This window comes from Sinocyclocheilus rhinocerous, unplaced genomic scaffold (assembly GCF_001515625.1).
Source record: "Sinocyclocheilus rhinocerous isolate Xijiao unplaced genomic scaffold, SAMN03320098_v1.1 scaffold2371, whole genome shotgun sequence".
Classification (NCBI taxonomy): domain Eukaryota; kingdom Metazoa; phylum Chordata; class Actinopteri; order Cypriniformes; family Cyprinidae; genus Sinocyclocheilus; species Sinocyclocheilus rhinocerous.
The window spans coordinates 3,157-23,542 of record NW_015647962.1 but is presented as its reverse complement, the minus strand read 5'-3'; the positions used below and the strand labels follow the sequence as shown (position 1 = coordinate 23,542).

At 40.1% G+C, this 20,386-nt stretch overlaps 1 protein-coding gene across 1 annotated transcript in view; it reads right to left on the bottom strand.

Moving 5' to 3' along the window:
- LOC107709508 (low-density lipoprotein receptor-related protein 1-like) overlaps positions 1 to 17,381 on the bottom strand; it is a gene marked incomplete at its 5' end in the record, with an annotated part of 65,727 nt that extends 48,346 nt beyond the window's left edge. Inside the window, 12 exons of the mRNA XM_016514001.1 lie at positions 1,004 to 1,126; positions 1,222 to 1,350; positions 1,501 to 1,617; positions 3,386 to 3,508; positions 4,013 to 4,162; positions 8,885 to 8,998; positions 9,768 to 9,887; positions 9,962 to 10,090; positions 11,883 to 12,008; positions 13,403 to 13,595; positions 16,851 to 17,055; positions 17,188 to 17,381. Of these exons, the coding sequence (XP_016369487.1) occupies positions 1,004 to 1,126; positions 1,222 to 1,350; positions 1,501 to 1,617; positions 3,386 to 3,508; positions 4,013 to 4,162; positions 8,885 to 8,998; positions 9,768 to 9,887; positions 9,962 to 10,090; positions 11,883 to 12,008; positions 13,403 to 13,595; positions 16,851 to 17,055; positions 17,188 to 17,381 (1,723 nt within the window). The remainder of the gene's footprint in view (positions 1 to 1,003; positions 1,127 to 1,221; positions 1,351 to 1,500; positions 1,618 to 3,385; positions 3,509 to 4,012; positions 4,163 to 8,884; positions 8,999 to 9,767; positions 9,888 to 9,961; positions 10,091 to 11,882; positions 12,009 to 13,402; positions 13,596 to 16,850; positions 17,056 to 17,187) is intronic.
- Positions 17,382 to 20,386: the final 3,005 nt, after the last annotated feature.

The window sequence follows — 20,386 nt, the reverse complement described above, 5'->3', positions numbered from 1 at the left end:
TGTGGCAGAATTACAGCACCACATGCTGGTCTGGCATGTATACTACATCGTTTTGTGTCGGTTTTGTGGTTTCATGTGGACGCAGATATTTTTTGAGACGATGGGAAAAAAAAGATCGGATAGGGAAAGCTCTGGCTTCGTGTGGACACAGCCTTAGTTTAGTCTTAACAATAATGTCTTAAGGTGTGGTCACACTGCAAAAAAAAATCAGACACGGCAACAAGATATTAACAAAAGTCAGTGTTATTTTGATATACTATTATAGGTTTTGTTAAGATTTTGAATTTTGAAGATTTTTATTTTATATTTTGCTTCCACTTTAATTTTAATTAAAGTTTTAGTAACTTTGTTTTTGTCATTTTTATTATTTTGTTATTTTTCATTTTATTATTATTTTTAATATGTCTATATGGTATTTATACATTTCTATTCATTACTTTTAGTTATTTTAGTGCTTCGACTTTAAATAAAAAATGAGAAATGCTGTTTTGGCAACAAGCTGAAATAAGTTTTTTAAATATATTTTATTTCAGTTAATGTTTATTTTATTTAAAGTAATTTTAATTATTATTATTATTATTATTATTATTTAATGCTTTTAGTTTTATTAGGATATTTTTATTAGGATAATAAGTCTGCCAGGAGGATATGATGTCATGGTCTAGGGCTTTTTTTTTAATTTCTCTTCTCCTGCATTTACTTCCTTTGTGAATGTCTAGTGTGAACATACCTTATAGAAGGCGATATACTGTATTGTAAATTTAAATCATGTGCAATTAGAGAGAATTTAAATATATATATATATATATATACACACATAATCTGAATAATTCTAATTCTTCTGTACTTGCTTTTGTTTCATTTGACTAAAGTCTTGATATAATTCAAGTGAGAGTCAAGTATTGACATCTTACAAATCATTTGCCATAATTCATCTCATTATTTGGTAATTATGAGATAATCATCTCACAATCATCTTTGTTTGGAGTAATCATGAACATACCGCACTCCAGAGACTCATCAGAGCCGTCGCCGCAGTCGTTGTCGTGGTCACACACAAAGTGTTTGGGGATACACTGTCTGTTCTGGCACATGAACTCTCCCGCCTTACACGTGTTATTGAACACTGAGCGAAAGAGAAACAATAATACACACAGACATGTTTACCGAGTCATTTGCACAGTATTTGCACCAAAACAAATGATGTATTTGAGCGCTCACCACAGCCGGCCTTCAAGCTCTCGTCAGCTCCATCCGGACAGTCTCTGTCTCCGTCACACACCCAGCGCTGCGGGACACACTTGTGTGAATCCGGACAGTGGAACGCGTCTGCACTGCACGTTTTATTCTCTGAGTTAAAAACACACATGATTCAGCAACTTAGAAAACAATGTTGATCATTCATTATGTTGATAAATGTCTGTGGTCGTATTCTCTGTGATTCATCAGTCACACTTTAAAATGTCCTATTTCATGCTGTTTTTAAGGATCAGCACTCACTGCATCTGCTGTCCTCATCTGTTCCATCTCCACAGTCGTCCGCCCCGTCACACACCCAGCTGCTGGAAATACAGCGATGATTCCCGCACTCAAACTGCGTCGCTGAGCAGAACTTATCTGAGCAGAATCATTAAACGATCCGTTAGTTAATTATTCAAAAGATTCTTGCAGAAAGAACACATTTAAAAGACTGACCTTAAATGAACCGTGCACAGCTGGGAACAAAATTTCCCCCTAAAGTGATATAAATCTGACAAAACCTCATTTGGAAAAATGAATAATTGTTTATAAATGCCTTTGGTGTTACGAAACAAAAGCACAAAGACACAGAATACATAACAAGAGTTTTTTGGTTTTGTAATGTTGACTTGCATCATGTTTACTCTTGATATGTATTCAGTTCAGTTTCTGTTTAAAAATAATAAACCTAGTACTAATAAAGTATATAAATATATATAATAATTATTATATATTAAGTATATAAAATAATTTGGTAACACTTTAGTTTAGGGACCAGTTCTCACTATTGACTAGTTGCTTATTAGCATGCATATTACTGGTTGTTTGCTCTTTATTAATGCTTATAAAGAACATATTAATGGTTTATTCTGTATTAACAGATTTTAGATCCCTTAATCCACACCATACCTAAACTTAAAGCTGCAATCCGTAACTTTTTTTGGTTAAAAATGATCCGAAATCAATATTTGAGCAAGTACATAACCAGCCAGTGTTCAGCCTTTTCTCACAGCAGCCAGAATAATTAAATTTATCATTTTGATGACGGATTGTAATTCAGAAAGGATTATGTGTTTATGAAATGTTACAGTTATAAATGTGTTTCTGATTACAGATAGCTTGGGATTACAAAGATTTTTATTTTAAAGAAAACCAGTTCGAAGGGAGCATAATTTGCTTTTTGGGTTAAAAGAATTTCTTAATATGAAATTCGAAGAGTATGCGGTGCGGTGACTGACTGCCACACATACTCCTCAATTAGATTAATCCGCGCTGCAGCCGAGCCGACTCACAACCCACGCAAGCTAGATAATTCTGCACACAGCTGCAATTCCAAGTTTTCAAACAGATATGGCGACAAAGAGGCAAAACTTACGGACTGCAGCTTTAACTACTAGCTTTACTAACTATTAATAAGCAGCAAATTAAGAGTTTGAGGCAAAAGTCCTAGTTAATAGTTAGTTAGTTGTGAGAACTGGTCCCCAAACTAAAGTGTGACCAATAATTTATTTTACATAATCTCTTTAAAGAAAGCGTATTAAAGCACTTACAAAAAAAACAGAGAACAATGAAACAATGCATACAGTTAAGTATGTTAAGTTAGTATATAGTTCTGTTTTCTTGGTTTCTGTATTATTATTATTATTATTCAACTTCGTGCATTTGGATTCTGGTTTTCCTTTTGTCTGAATCTGCCTGTTACTACTCTCTGTGATTCTTTAGTCATGCTATTCATTACACTTTAAAATGTTCTATTTCATCTTGTTTTGAATTAATACAATTACAATTTTAATCACTTCATGCTGTTTTTCCATTAATAAATAATGTTTTTTTATATATATATATACACCCTAAAATTGTCTTTTTATCCTAGTTTGTTTTTTAGGTTTTAGGTTAGGATATGTCTATTTTATTGAGCTTTACATAAAAACAATCAAATCTACAGTATGTCCCCATTTTGAATATTAAATTTAAGGAGTAGCCAACCGTCCATGAGGAGAGCTGCTTAATAAACATACTATATGTTTATTAATAATGCTAAATAAATAATGTGCAAATGAAAATGGCAAAAATTAGGGGTAGTGAAGTGTTAGAGGACAGTATAAGTCTCCATGATGACAAAAATACAAACACACGTGTAACTCACCACAGTGCGCCTCGTCATCTCCGCTCTCACAGTCGTTCTCCTTATCACAGGTCCAGCTCATAGGGATACAGCGACCGTTGGGACAAGCAAAGAAGTTTGACGGGCACTTTCTCTTTTTCTTATCTGATGAGTGAAAAGAAACAAAAGAGTAGAATTTGAGGCTGTGTGAGATATTTTATTTCTTTAAGTGTACACATATATATATATATATATATATATATATATATATATATACATTCTATTACATAATTTCCATTCTTAAACATCAGTTGAAAATGGCTATCCAGCCAAAAATGAAGAAAAAAAACAACAATAACAAATAAGACCTGTTTAATAACTATCCTTTCTGATAGACAGTGATGATATTACATGGAGAGCAATGCTCTGCATCTCAGAAATATGTCTTTTCTAGAGTTTCAGAGGAGATTTCAGGAAGCAAATATCTTAAACTGTGCTCAGATTTCCAATAGCCTAAAATTCAGAGATTTCAATAAAAATGTGAATATTTTTTAAAAAGATTTTATTTTCATTGCTTGAAAAGGAAAAGCCAGAAAAAAGGGACCAGGAAAGACACCCATTTCACAGGGTCTAAAATGCAGCACACAGCTGAAGTACCCTTGTGTTCACCTGGGCAGTTTCTCTCATCTGAATAGTCTCCACAGTCATTTGCGCCATCACAGACCCATGATGGAGCATAACACAGCGTAGTGAACTCACACCGCTGATAGGTGAAGCCTTTCACACCCAGACGGAAATAACTGGAACAATCAGAGACCACTGAAAAACAAGACATAAGACAAATGCTTAAGAAACAATAGAACAGTATGTACAACATTCAAGAAATATTTTGCTACCATGTGTATTTCGGTTATGGATAAACTTTTACAAAAGTATGATAAATACAGATTTATTTCAGTTTATTACAATATGTCAGCTGTTCGCTTTTATGAACTGAGGGATGTGTTAAAATTATTGTCTTTTTGGTAACACGTTTGGTAACATTGTCTTTTTGAGAACACTATTCACTATTAACTAGTTGCTTATTAGCATGCATATTACTAGAATATTGGCTGTTTATCAGTACTTATAAACAGGGTTGGGGAGTAACAAAATACATGTAACGTCGTTACTGTCACAGCTACGCTGCTAACAATAAACGCACTAAGAAGAAGAAGAAGGTTTATACAGTTTTTAATCCAACACACAGGGTAGCATAAACGCAGATGTTGACATTGACGAGACCGGATAAACTAGAACTGAACACACAGGAACTAAAATACACAGACCAAACAAGGATAATTAATTACACACACCTGAACAGAAAGACACAATTAACTCAATGAAGGGGAACGGTGCATGAAGAAAACAAAGTCCAAACTGAATGACATGTGACATATGACCCCCTTCCCAGAGAGAAAGATGATGCGGCGAGGAGGATGAGGAGATGGTGAAGGGCAGGCACTCCAGCAGAGAGATGCAGGAGGAGGTTCGGGAGGAGGACGACAAACAAAATCCAGAGAGGAGCCTTGAGCAGGAGACCCAGGCCACAGCCAGGACTACGCTCCATGGTGGCGTTGCTGGAGGGAGGAGCAAATGTGTGATGGGAACACACACCACCATGGGATGAAAGTGAAAGTGAAGTGACGTGTGGCCAAGTATGGTGACCCATAGTCAGAATTTGTGCTCTGCACACACACCCAGAGCAGTGGGCAGCCATATTGCTGTGGCGCCCGGGGAGCAGTTGGGGGTTCGGTGCCTTGCTCAAGGGTCTCACCTCAGTTGTGGTATTGAGGGTGGAAGAGAGCGCTGGTTATTCACTCCCCCCACCGACAATTTCTGCCGGACCTGAGACTTGAACTCGCAACCTTCGGTTTACAAGACCGACTCTCTAACCATTAGACTACGATGACGAGTTGACGACAACGATGGAGGTGGAGCACACAGCGCAGATAAAGTGCCGAGGAGGTGGAGCGATTCCGAGGAGGATCCAGGTGGCTGGACGGAGTAGTAGCGACGATCGCCCGAGATGTAGGTGGGGATCCAGAGGCCAGGGTGAGAGCTGGAGCGACCGAGGAAGGAGATGGAGCCTGAGGGAGGGCGGAGCGGGCTGTAGCCGAAGGGGTGGAGGGCCGGTGAGCAGCTGACGGCCCGCAAGTCTGCAGTGGAGGTGTGGCAAAGTCTGACCAAGGTGGAGCCGACTGACCGAGAAAGCCCACAGAGGCCGAAAGTCCACGCCGGAATCGAGGGTGGGAGTTGTGCAGGCGCAGGAGTCAGGACGGCGGGATGAGGTGGAGCGGAGCCATCCGAGGCCAGAGGCAGAGCCACGGGCTCCTCAGGTCCAGGAGACAAAGACTCCCGGCTGTCCTGAGATGGAGCCCCACCACTGAGAGGAGGTGAAATAGAGGAACTGACTGGGGATGGAGATGACTAGACAGCAGGAGTGGCTGAGGACTGAGGAGACTGCAGAAATACACAAAAACCAAGCAAAAAGAAAAAGTCTCTTAGGGCAGTTTGGAAAGGAGGTGGGAGAGGGAGGCTGGGAGGGACCAGCGAATCAGACAGATGAATAGAATCAGGCAGGCTTAGGGGAAGCAAAGTCTCGAACTCTCCAAACTGAAAAACAGTGTCCAAGTCAAGTAAACACTCACTCTCAGTGGCGGGAGGGTAGGAGGGGCTCGCATTCATACCCTTGTGTTCCACGAGAATTCCCTTCGACATGTGCGTTGTTGTCGGCTCACACACCTGGTCAGATGCGTCAATCGGCTCAGGCTCCAGGGCGATGGCAGGCTCAGTCGCTTCTTCTCGCGATGGCTCTTCAGTCACGGTGGGCTCTGGTTCTCCGACTGCGGGTTTGGGGCATTGTGATTTACTGTGCTGCGTTCATTTTTCCCACCGTGTCCGATACTAAAATAAGTGCGACACACTTTGCAAAAAGCGTGGGAATTGTCAATGCTGCTTTGCGATAAGAAATTATATTCCTTATAATGCAGCGGCTAGAGTCAATCGTGAAAAGCGCTATACAAATAAACTTGAATTGAATTGAATTCCTCCGTCCAGCTGTGGTTGAATTTGCAGCTATATTTTGTTTTTTTTCGCCGTAGCACCACCTGAGCTTTCTAATGCCATTTCTACTAGGGATGATTGATTCAACTTCCCCCGTCTACATGCACAGATATCAACAGTGCAACTGAGTTCTAGCTTGCCAGGTTGAGGTCACAAATGGTTTCAAAATTGTATGATCTGTCTATTGTGTGAGTAGGATGCGTTTCATACAAGATCTGGCAACTGGTCAACCTTGGAATAATATATTGATGTGATTATTCATATAACGAGGTAGGGCCATACAAATTGCGGGAGTTTTCCGGGAGAAATAACAAAACGGGAGGGGGGCCGAGAGAAAAAAGAGAGGGGGGGGGGGGCGGGAGATGGGTGTGAAATACGGGAGACTCCCGGGAAAAACGGGAGTGTTGACAGGTATGTCGAGGACCCTGCACTTGTGTGCCGGTGTTCAGTCCGGCGTGCAGGAATGAGCACAGGCAGTCATCCGGGAAAGTGGTCTGATGGGCGAGACCAAGGAATTCCTCAACATGCTCCTCGAGGGAGCGGTACCCCTGCTCAAGGCAGAGCAGGTGGACAGTGGCAAAGTGATCCATAATGGAAAAAAATTAACAAAAGTTAACAAAATAAAAACGGGTTAAATCACACCATTCTTTCTGTCGTTTTTTGGGGTCCAGTCTTCTGTCACAGCTACAATGCTAACACTTGAAAATGAAGAAGAAGGTTTATAAAGTCTTTAATCCAACACACAGGGTAGCATAAACGCAGACGCTGATGTTGATGAGACCGGACAAACTATAAATGAACACACAGGAACTAAAATACACAGACCAAACAAGGATAATTAATTACACACACCTGAACAGAATGACACAATTAACTCAATGAAGGGGAACGGTGCATGAAGAAAACAAAGTTCAAACTGAATGACATGTGACAGTTAAGTATTTAAAACACAAAATATGTATAAAATAACCACACTTTTATTCAAAGTAACACAATAAAATTGGACAGAAAATATGTTAATATTAAATATCAATATATTATTTTTGTTCAGTTCTATGCAACATAATCAGATATAAGGTTTTTTTTTTTACTAATTATCCAAATAATGTATAGTCCTACAAAACTATTATTATCAGAGCATGTGAGCAGAGCATAGCGTCATTTTACCAGTGTTGCCATGTTACAGCACAGCAGCACTACTGCAAACAGGGACAAGTAAACTAAATTTCCTGTCGGCGTGTTATTTGAGCAGACTTGGTTGAGCGGAGCGTCAAACAATGCACTGACAACACCTAGAGGGAGAGTGAAACCTGCGCACTGAATACTGCTGGGTGGTGCAGTGCGCCATATATTTTCAGCAGTTTTTCTCTTTCGGCTGAAAACTGAAAATGTCGGTGCATCCTTAAAAATAAGCATATTCAATAACAGTTGCAGTGGCGTAGGGAAAAGACCTGTGACGATAAACTTTTTACGCGATCAACCCGAGTTCGAATCTGCCTTTTGCCAAACTTGTTCAACTCACATTCTTCTCCCTTTTCCCATCACATATCAGATCAGAAAGGCGTTTATTTTCAATAAAAATAAAGGAAATATTCAAAAAGTGGAAATAAAGTGCCTCATGGGTATTTAATAATAAAGTGTTTTTGGGGTATAGTGGTAGGGTTATTATTGCATACTGTTTTATAATGTACTACAACATTGAGGTGCAAATATCTGCCAAATATCTGTAAAATACTTTTTACATAGTGTAAATATAGTCTATTGCTATTTGCACTTAATGCAACCACTGCCTTCAAAATACATCCACAGCAGAAAACCCCCCGAGCCCCCCCCCCCCCATTATTTCAATGTTTCAGTGTTTTCAAGATGTCATATTTAAAACAATCTCATAATATTATTTATGAATTTATAATTGATTTAAATGCATTCATGCCACCCATTTTTATTTAGAGGTGGTTAACAAAAACAAGACATCAAAGTTAAAAGGCTCCTTACCTTAAGCATTCCAAAGTATTTAGATTAAGTTACTAAACTTGAGTAATCTAATGAAATATGTTACAAACTATATAAAATATTTTAAGGATGTATTTTGTAATCTGTAAGGAAATACATTTTAAAAGTAACCTTCCCAACCCTGCTCAAAAAACACAAATTAATGCTTTATTCTGCATGTGCATATTTTAGATCCCTTAACACTACTCCATACCTAAACTTATCAACTACCTTACTATTAAGAAGCAGCAAATTAGGAGTGTACTGAGGGAAAACTCTTAGCCAATAGTGAATGTGTTCCCTAATCTAATGTATTACCGTCTTTTGTTATCAACAGCATGTCACAGGTGCATTTACTAATCCAAGTCTGAACTTTAAGCAAAAGGCTGAATATTATTATTCATCTACATGTAAATAAATGAATGAATTAATAAACAAACTTACAGCAGTTCATTTCATCACTGGCGTCCTCACAGTCCAGCACCTGGTTACAGCGACTGGAGTTTGACACACATGATCCGTCTCTGCACTGAAACTGATCCGCTGTGCACAGGGTTGCTGGAACACAAACAAAAAGTGCATAAACTCACAAAGTCATGAGCTAAAGAAATAAATAAATAAGAGTAATACTAATAATAATGAAGGAAACATATTTTTAGTACCATAACAATAATATTTGCACAATGACAATATTTCCATGATAATTTAGCACCCTGAACCCCCCCCCCCACCCCAATTTTTTTTATTTTTTATTATTACGTTTTTTTTTGTTTTTGTTTTTTATAATTCCCATTGTTCTCAATAGTGATTTCATTCTCTTCTCCAAATAATTACTGAAATACAATATTTTTTGTTTTTAATTTAAATTCATTCATTCATTTATTCAGCACAATGACAAATACTGTATGTTGCTTATAAATTCTCTGGTCAGCTGCTGCAAAACATTTAATCTGCATCGGATTAGTCAAACAATATTCGAAACTCCAATATTCGAAACTGACCAAATGTTCAGAACCATTATAATTTCTAATCTGCCTTTGATTTTGGGGCAAAATATGACGGTTCACACATAAAGTATAATCTTTTTATGTTTCACTTTACTTTTTGTAGCAGGACTAACATCAGCATCAGTTGAACCAAAGAGCTCTACAATTCAAAAGACAAAAACACCAGCACTATAATAAAGCGGGAAGGGGAAAACAAAACTCTACAACATTAGAACGTTTGAAAGCTATAGAATTCAAAGGGGCCGTCAGGCTGGATTTGAAGATTAGGCTGCAGCATTACAGATGTTCAGTATATGATGTGTATGAACAGTTGGTCTTACCATTACAGAAGAGTTCATCAGAGTTATCCCCGCAATCATCTCGGCCATTACACCAGGAGCTGTGGCCGACACAGCGTCCGTTCACACAGCGCTTATAGCCCTTCTTACACACACGGTTAGCTGAACACAAACACAGACCATTAGAGTGGGAGGCCTTCATAACCGCCTCCAGAATATCACACACACACACTCACTGCAGTAGGACTGTTTCTCATCTGACTTGTCTTTGCAGTGGGCCATGCCGTCACAGGTGAGCGTGTATTTGATGCAGTCTCCATTCCCGCACTCAAAGTCATCCATACTGCTGCATGACGTGTTCTGAGCTGAGAGACACAAGATGGCAACTATTAACATAGTACAATCCTTCAAACATGGAATACAAGCATGTCGATCACAACTTCCTAATGTATTGTATTGATGTTTTGTCCAAAAACAGTGACCACTCTGGTCCACTGATATATTGATTTTGGTGATAATTGATTAGATTAGTAACAGCTTTAGGATTAGATATCAACAATTAAATGCAGACATTTTACTTTATATGCATTTTTCTGAGTGGCGCCGAAAGGTTTTGAACAATCCGTAAGAAAGTACAAACATGCTTGAGCTTCCGTGGGCTCCATTTTTGTTCATTGATCAGTGTTTATTTGTGAAAAAAAAAGTTTAAAATCATATAAAGTGATTGTGTCTTTTCGAAAGACTTGGATTAAACTGCTTGATTCACATGGAATATTTTTTACGATCCCTTTATGAACTTTTTGAAGCTTAAAACTTTTGGTGGAAAGAACTTCTAATAGAGATGCAGAAAACTTCGAAGTTTCATTAAAAGTATCTTCATTTGTGTTTCGAAGATGAACAAAACTTTTAAGTAGGGCTGCCCCCCTAAATGTTAGTCGACAAGAAGAGGCTTAGTCGACTAAAATTATATTGGCTATCCGCAGAAAAAAAAACTGTCTGTGTCTGTGACGGACAGATCGAGGTAATTACAGTATATCAGGCAGGAAATCCAAACGTTCGCCTATCATTCATCACCTCAAATATGGTTTATCATTTGAAAGTGAAACATGGAAGCAGTACTAACTTTACATGGCCACTCGCTCTAATGTTACCCTAGATAAATGGGTGCTATTAGACGCATATTCAAGTGTTTTGCGGAGTGTGGAAGCTATAGCGCGCTACTGCATGACATGGAGGCGCCAACGCGATCGCTTGTTTTTTTTCTGATAACAGAGAAAACAACTTAAAACACACTGTCATTTTTGTTGTTACAGAGTAATACATGATTCAAAACTGTCAAGGGTCTACTTTTATTTGTGTACACTCACAATATCAACAAGACGTTGCGCTTTTGTAAAACAAAGAAAAAAACAGGATGTGCTTTCTGTCGTCTCGGTCTCCATGAACTGGAGCGCAGCACAAAAATGAACTGAAATTCAGCGTAGCAGCTACTTGCCTCAGAGACATGTGAAATATATCTACAGAAATCTTGAAATGTCTCCTTTGAAATAAACCAATTCTTATCAAAAACAAATATTATCTGATTATGTCCACTGGTGAGTCAGCATTGTCAACTTCATCTCTGCGGCGGACACTGAATCAGAAAACACTGGTTTATTAATAAATAATTCAAATATCTCCTTGCTATTTTTTCCGACACATTCATAGTCATTACTTTTGCGGGTGCTTTGCGGCAAGCTTTATGTGTGTGCTTGAACACATTAATTAAATGAACATAAACGTGATTAATCGACTATAAAAATCTTTAGTCAGAGGCAGCCCTAGTTTTTACAAAATGATGACAAAATTTCCATTTTGTGAACTATCCATTTAAAGTAGCAACAGCAATATGTTTCTAAGAGTGTTTATTCCACCAGGTCTCCCAGAGATGGATGAGATCTTCAGTTTTGGTTCATATCAGTGATCTAATTTACTCACTATTGTCACTGTGTTTTTGAGCAGGAACATTAACACTGCCTCTGTATAAAGCTGCTTCAAGGCTCTGTTCATCTCCATATGGTCAGTTAACAATGAACACTGTATTCTAATAACAATACTTGCATATGCATATATGTCTACATGACGTATGAAGCCTGTGATTGGTCAGCGGTGTCTCACCTATGCAGGTGTTATCCTCCAGCAGTTTCCTCTCTCCACGGCAGCTACAGTTGACCCGTCCATCTGATGTGAGCAGACACAGATCCTGACAGCCTCCATTATTCACACGACAGGGCGAGAACTCACCTGCACGCACACACAAATACGCACACACACACACATACACAGGAATTTAGCATCCCCAGAAGCTCTTGACATTGAGAAGTCACAAGAAGCATTATGTCTACTCGTTATGCAGCCCTTCATGAAACACACAAACAGATACAAATAACCCAATTAACATTCACTACCCACTTGCACACACAGATTTACAGAAAACTATTTCCTATTCACAGCATACAGATGTAAACACTCAAACAATAGTTCTCACAGTGGTATGCAGATGAAAGTTTCTACACAGCCATGCTGCAGAAGTCTACTTATAGGGTCAAAAAAAAAAGGTTGTCACATTTCACCACAAAAAGGGGGGTGGGGTGTGGGGTTGATATATTATTACATTTTGCTGTAATACACATTATTTAAATCATCATAAATGGCAGAACAAATGTACCATGTATTTAATTAATTGTAAAAATGTATATAATAAAGTGTTTTCTACTTTTATGCAATACAGTAAATCTCAGTAAATTTTGCATTGCAGTGATGAGAATTTGGGTGCTTAATTCAGGGCTCTACAGTAAAAACATTTCGTTATTCAACACATTATCCATAATAGATTAGTTCATGAATATTCAAAAATATCTGAAAACTAAACTATTAGAATTAAATATAAACTATTTTTCAGGATTCTTTGATGAATAGAAAGCTCAAAAGAACAGCATTTATTTGAAAGAGAAATCTGTTTTAATGTATTTACTGTTACTTTTGATCAATTTAACACATTCTTGCTGAATAAATATATTAATTTCTTCCAAAGAAAGAAATTAAGAAAGAAAGGGAAAAAAATGTGATAGACAAAGTGTAATTAAGGAATTAACTGAAATCATGTTTCTTGTCATAATTCAGTTTTTCGTGGCCATTTTATGGTCAACACAGTACTCAAATTTGTATTTCTAAAGACTGAGAAAAGTCCTGTTTTCCAGGATATGATCATTTAAGGATAAGAGGTTTTACTTTTACTTCATATTCCCAAATAAAACGGGGCATTTAATGGTAAAAAATACCTTAGTTTTTTCAATGCTATCATTATTGGCCATTTATTCGGTTTCGGTTGGGTTAACATTTTGGTTGGCAGACAGTAAATGGGGGCTTCATAGCAGGCAGAGATGCTGTCTTTAGGGGTTTGAGTGCTTGAGAATTGCTTCTATCACACTTGGATAAGCATGATGAATGATATTGATTGTGTGTGAGTGTGTCATTCCCAAGCGTTATAGAGTTCTTCTCGGTTCTGTGACAATCACAGATTACTTTTGGCACATAATTACATGGTTGAGATGACAGGACAGTGTAAGGCAATCGCTCTCTCACGCAGCTGATTGAGAGTACTCTTGACCATGCTGCCCTTACAGCCGTTCACTCACAGCTATTCGTATCGTTGGCCACAGCGACGATCCCCATTGGCTGTTGTGGGATATCAGCTCTTAACACCTTCATGTCTCCTCCAACATACTTGTCGGCTCTGAGGACGGCTCTGCGCACCCAGTCTGTCCAGAAGATGTGGTCACCGTACACGGTCAAACCGAAAGGATGCACTGGCTCATTCTTCAGGACCACCTACAGAAGCCGAAACAGATAGAAAGTAACCATTCGGTTTGTAGAAATGATCAAATTCAATTTTCCATTTTGATATCTCTATTTGAGACTAAATGAACTTATTCTTCCAAACTTTCTGTCTGGAATTATTCAGTCGGTGTGAAAAACGTCTATTCAGGGGCCTGTAAAATCTGCTTTATTTTATTTTTAAAATTTTATTTATTTATTTTTTTTCTCTCAATTTCATTTTTCTTAATGTTAATTTTTTCTGGATTCTGTTTTAATAGTTTAATTTTAATAAGCAAAAAGTGTTTACATGAACGAATTCATAAAACTAAAATGGGCAATATCAAGGTCACCAAAAATTCTGAATCGGAATTAATTTAATTTATCACTTTTTACATTGTATTGTCAAAGAACTTGACTAAATCAGTCACAGAAATTCACAAATCAAACTTTTGCTTTAGTCAAGTTTGAGTCAAGAACCAGCGAGTATTTTTTCTGTTCTCTTGGAAGGTGAAAAGATGATACAAAAAGAACCAAATTTATTTGAAAATGAACAGGGGCAAACATGCCACTAAAATGCCCCTAAACTCAAGATGCCCCTGCACGATTAAACTAAATCTATTGCAGCTATTCACCCTAATTCTAATAATGGAGATCGCCTCATGCTTCGCCGTGCCGTTGTCAAGCCCGCCAGCCGCGGCTCACTCACGGGCTTGACCCAAGCCCGCCGGCCGCCACAACGACAAGCCCGCTGGCCGCCCAATTTACCCGTAATCAGAAGAGGAGGAAGAGGAAAAATGCATGGCTCGGTGCCCTCTTCCTCGCCCGAGTGCGCCCCCCAGTGCTCGCTCCAGTGTGGGCTCCAGCCCCAGAGCTCGCTCCAGTGTGGGCTCCAGCCCCAGAGCTCACTCCGGTGTGGGCTCCAGCCCCCGAATCCAGCCCACGGAGGGCTCCTGTCCCCGAGTTTAGCCCAGTGAGGGCTCCTGTCCCCGAGTTTAGCCCAGAGAGGGCCCCAGTCCCTGAGTTTAGCCCAGAGTGGGCTCCAGTCCCCGAGTTTAGCCCAGAGAGGATTCCAGTCCCCGAGTTTAGCCCAAGGAGGGCTCCAGTCACCACGTCCAACCCAAGGAGGGCTCCAGTCCCCACGTCAAGCCCAGGGAGGGCCACAGTTCCTGAGTTAGGCCTATGGAGGGCGTCTAAAGACTATATTCTCCCCAAGGATTTTTTTTTGGGGGTAGTAGGGGTCCATCCATGGAGGCCAGGCCGAGTGCAGAGGCCAGGCTCCCCGAGCTCCCTGCTCCGCCATGGCCTCCTGAACTGTCTGATCCGCCATGGCCTCCTGAGTTCCCTACTCTGCCATGGCCTCCTGAACTGGGGAGAGTAATGTTAGGCCTGTGTTCCTGTCATGTGTTGTTTTCCTCCCTCATCTTTCCTTATGCCCATATTTGGTTATGTTCCTGTCCACATTGTTTCATTATGAGTTCATTAGTCTCCACCTGTGTTTGTTTAATTATCTAGTTAATCCCTATTACTTAAGCCCTGTGTTGTTTCCAGTCTAGCGTCCGGTATTGAACGCCAATGTTGTGTTTCCTGTGTGTCCCTGCTTGCCTTGTTTTACCTCGTCTTGGATGATTAAAGACAGTTACTTTGAGTTTATCCCACGTCTCCTCGTTCTTCGTTTCGCCACAGAAGGCAACCGTGACAATCATTTACAAAAAAATTATTATTAGTTTATTATGCCTTTCTTTCTATTTCAGACCCCAAAAGGAGAAATTTAAAGAAATGTCCCACTAGCGCTCGTCCATATAATGCCAGTGAATAGCGACCAGCATCAAGCTTTTAGAAAAACACGCACAAGTATCACAGAATGACCCCAATGTTGTCGTATATTCCAAGAGTTCTGGGGTATACAATAAGGTTTGGTGAAAAACAGACTGAAAATTAATTTATTTAACGAAAATCTTGACCTTGGTTTGTGTGCACGATTACGTGTTCATGTTCACTCCCCAGGAAAAGTTGTGAGAAATCAAAATCTGAATGAAAAGTGTCGATTGTTCACAATACAATCATAAACAAAATAAGCAATCACACTCGCTTCTGTTGAGCTTGTGAATGCAATGGCCATTCAGAGGCAATCAGATTAGTTACCACTAAAAAAACTGACTGACTATCATCATGCTATCATCTGACTGACTGTCATCATACGATGGAAGTAAGAGATTGACTTCTCAGTGTAGACAGCTTCAGTGATTATAACAGGAGTTTTTGCGAGATTGCAGATGTTGGAGTGAGCTTGCAACGAACTGAAGTCATGGACCGCTTCAGTGATGAGAAATGTTCTTTGCTCTTTTTCTTAGCTAGTTTTGCTGTGTAGCCAGAATATGACGAGCCATTTCCCACAATGATCCTCAAATGCACAGTGTGTTTTGCTTCAAGAGAACAACCATCCATTTGAGCTGCATTTTATTTCCTCATTTTTATTCATTTATAATCTTACAATCATTTATAATCATTAGCCATTCATGTAGTTTATCATTTGATTATTTATCATTTAATCATTAATTCAATAATTATTTTTATATTTTTTTTCTTTGCTTATAGTGCTTTTCTATTATTGTTTAATCTTATGATTGTGGAGTTAAATGAAATGTTTGTCTTCACAAATATGAGATAAGAGGGAATGTTTATGGAAATTCAAGGTTTTATGGGATGTTGTTGTGAAGCAGTTAATATAATAATGGTGTAATAGCACTTGTTGGATTTGTGCTGGTCAGACGGAGTCTGGGCATTGAAACACACACAATTAAGATTGTTCAATAAACTCTGCTCCTTTCTCAGGCAACTTCTAGGATGATAGAAGACTGTTAATACATTTTTGGGTACCAGACAAAACTGAAACTTTCTGACAGGATCTGGCATCCGGGGCTGGATCTTATTATCTGGTGTGGAGACTCAATCCAACAAGACTACATAAATACATTTAATAAGGTAATTATTAATTTAATAAGGTAATAAAAAAAATGCCCTTACAAAGGTAAAATAAATAAATAAATTCCCTGGAAATCAATTACAGGAGCAAATATTGTGCCTTAATGGAAAAGTTCATTTCTGACCCTGCTGTACAGCTAAGTTTTTGGACTAGTGAGATTTCACTCGCTATCAAAATGCAATCTGCACATCGCAATTATGTCTGGTCTGGACGCATTGGGATTTGACTGAGTCATGGTGCAAGTTAAGCAAAATGGACACTCATGAGTGCAAGTTCTAACTTACATAACGGTGGGAGCCATCATACTCGCAGCGCTCAATCTTATCAAGCGTAGCATCCGAGAAATAGAGCTTCTCGGCACGATGGTCGATGGCGAGTCCATTGGGAGTGCGGATGTCCCTGCCAATGATCACCAGGACATTGGCTCCAGACAGCTGAGCGCGCATGATACTAGGCGAATGCTCATTCCAGTTGGTCCAAAACATCAAGCTGGTGAACAGCAGAGCAGTGTGAGTCAGTGACAAACATTGAGTGTAACAGCATCTTTATGTATTACTAGTGCCATCCTAAAAGCAACATGACATCCCTTTCTATGAGTTTGTTGTGAAATGAAAATGTCACCTCTGACATTCATCCAGGACGAAAGCCCGTGGGTGGTCATCTCCTGACATGGTAACTACAATGTCCCGGTCAAAAGCCCCCCAGCGGCTCTGGTCCACACTGTGACGGGTGATGGTGGACGTGGTGTAACTGGTCCAGTATAAAGTGTCCCAGGCCCGATGATACGCCAACCCTTCCACTGACCCAACATCTGCAGACAAAAACAGATGGGAAAAACATTTAAAAATGAGTGAAACCTGCTGAAGTCTGTCATTGATGTAAATCAAAGAACAAAAGAAAAAGAAAAATCCTGGGACTGTTCTAGTCGCTGATTAACTTTTGTAGCTTGAATAAAGATTATTTTGGCCGGTAAATTTTATCATGTCACCGGCCATTGGCAGGTGTGGCAAATAGTATATATATATACATATACTTTTTATATTGAGTTGAGACGTGCTGAAGTTGCCTTTGGTCTCGTACTCTATCGCATACCTTGTCAGTGTCGAGCGCTTGCTTAGCCCTTTGTTGTGATAAACAGTAAAGTGTGTTTGAGCGCTAGCAAAAGACAGTGTAAAGAAATACTCTTTGAGAGAAGCAGTCAATCAGCGGAAGTTAAAATCAGATAGTAAGTGTATTTATTTCTTGTCTCATTAGTGTTTAGCTCAGTTGTCGTTGCTATGAAACGCTTGTTTTGTTTACTGTGTTGAGACGTGCTGAAGTTGCATTTGGTCGCATACCTCTATGCTTTGCATCGCATACCTTGTCAGTGTCGTGCGCTTGCTTAGCCCTTTGCTGTGATAAACAGTAAAGTGTGTTCAGCTGAATTCAATTTCCGTTTTGTGAAACGGGTATAAAAAAGTTTAGAATACCGCGGCAGCGGCAGCGGTCGCGGCAGCCCTCGTGTGAAGTCCTCCTTGTGTGAAGACCGAAGAGTGTAAAGACCATCGCCTCTACCGTGCGACTCCACCGGGCAGGGACACCAGCAAGGGACATAAGTATCGCTTTTGATTCATTCTCTTTTCTACTACTTGTTTCACTTCTGTTTCAGTTTTTATGACCAACTCAGCTTATTACTATTTCAGTTTTTATAACCAATTCTTACTATGTGTTTCCAGATCCCTACTATCACTACCACTCGCAAACCACGTTTCACACACTATAGGCAGCGCAATCCTAACAACCTGCGCACTTTGCCTATGTCTGCTAATACACTACTTTCTTTTTCTATTGGTCTCTGGAATTGCCAGTCTGCAGTAAACAAAGCAGATTTCATTACATCTATTGCTAATCATTTAAGATTAAACCTCATGGCCCTGACAAAGACGTGGATCAAACCAGAGGACACTGCTACACCTGCAGCACTCTCCAATAATTTCTCATTTTCCCACACTCCCCGTCTGACTAAAGCAAAAAGTCTACTGAACCTTTCATGTCGAAACCTTTCATGTTTCGCATCCAGTGGGGACATAATTACGGATTATAATGACTTATAATTACTTATAAAGGGACAATTACCTGGTCACTTCCTGTTTGTTGCTACCGTGTGTTTTGAGTTTGAGCTCCGTCAAGTTAATTCTTTGTCGTCTAATTTTCTATTTTAAAATCAATTTTATACACCATCATTTTCGTTTATATAACGTGTGAATATATCCCCTATCGTATCCTACAACAAAAACAATCAGAGCGCCTTGTTATCACTAGTTTTATTTTGATTTCCCGAGTCCGCTATCAGCAAATAGCCCGCTAGCATCGCCAGCGTGGTTGCCGCTAACCTCGCTTACATTACAAATACTCTATTCACACACATTACCATTGTTTTACTCACTGTTACTTGCTTTAATGGCGGATGTGTGTCTACCTTTGAGTACAGGTGAGGACACGTTCAAGCTGCATTCAGTGCAGCTCGAGCTGGAGGCCGTGGAGAAGCAGATCCGCGACCTGGTGGAGAGGCAGACCCAGCTGAGAGAGTGGAGAGCCACGCTGGAATCATCCCAGGCTGACGCTCACAAGTCCGAGGTAAGTATACAGCGCGCTGCTAATTCTCCCACCACCTCTACTCCGTGTGTTTCTCTGCACAGGCCCGGTGCACCCAGGACGCGATCTTCCCAGATGTTCTTCACTCCGGCGCCGGGACACCACGGACCCTGGGTGCAGCCGCAGCGGAAGACGCGAGCCAGGCCCCGGGCGACGACCTCTCCCCCTCCGCCGCCTCCGGTCTTCGAGATCTCCACCCGGAACCGCTTCGCTCCCCTCCGCGAGACGGAACGCGACGCTGTGATCATCGGAGACTCCATCGTCCGGCACGTCCGTGCTACGTTAGCTGAAGGTAAAGTGCACACTCACTGTTTCCCTGGTGCTCGTGTTCTCGATGTTTCTGCGCAGATACCCGCGATCCTGAAGGGCGACGAGAGCACCGGAGCGGTCGTGCTTCACGCGGGGGTTAACGACACCAAGCTGCGGCAGACGGAGACACTGAAGAGGGACTTCAGGAGCCTGATCGAGACGGTGCGCCGCACATCGCCCGCGACGACGATCATCGTGTCAGGACCGCTTCCCACGTATCGACGAGGACACGAAAGGTTCAGTAGACTTTTTGCTTTAAATGAATGGTTATTGTCATGGTGTAAAGAACAGAAACTGCTCTTTGTTAATAATTGGAATCTTTTCTGGGAGCGTCCTAGGCTTTTTCGCGCTGATGGCCTGCACCCCAGCAGAGTCGGAGCGGAACTCATGTCGGACAACATCTCCAGGACGCTACGCACCATATGACTAGTAAGTCAAATCTCAAATAACTGCCCTGATGACTTGTGTTCTACCCGCTTAAATGATAGAAGTACTTGTGCTGTCCAATCTATAAAGACTGTGTCTGTTCCCCGAATAGTGAGGTCAAAATATAAATTTAATGCAGGATCTAGAAAAAATCTTATCGTGATTAAACCAGAAAAATGTAAAATAAATGAACAAAAACAATTTTTAAAGTTTGGGCTCCTAAACATTAGATCACTCTCACCCAAAGCAGTTATTGTAAATGAAATAATCACAGATAATCGTTTTGATGTACTCTGCTTGACTGAAACCTGGCTAAAACCTAATGATTATATTGGTCTAAATGAGTCTACTCCACCAAGCTACTGTTATAAGCATGAGCCCCGTCAGACTGGTCGTGGCGGCGGTGTTGCAACAATATATAGTGATATTCTCAATGTTACTCAGAAGACAG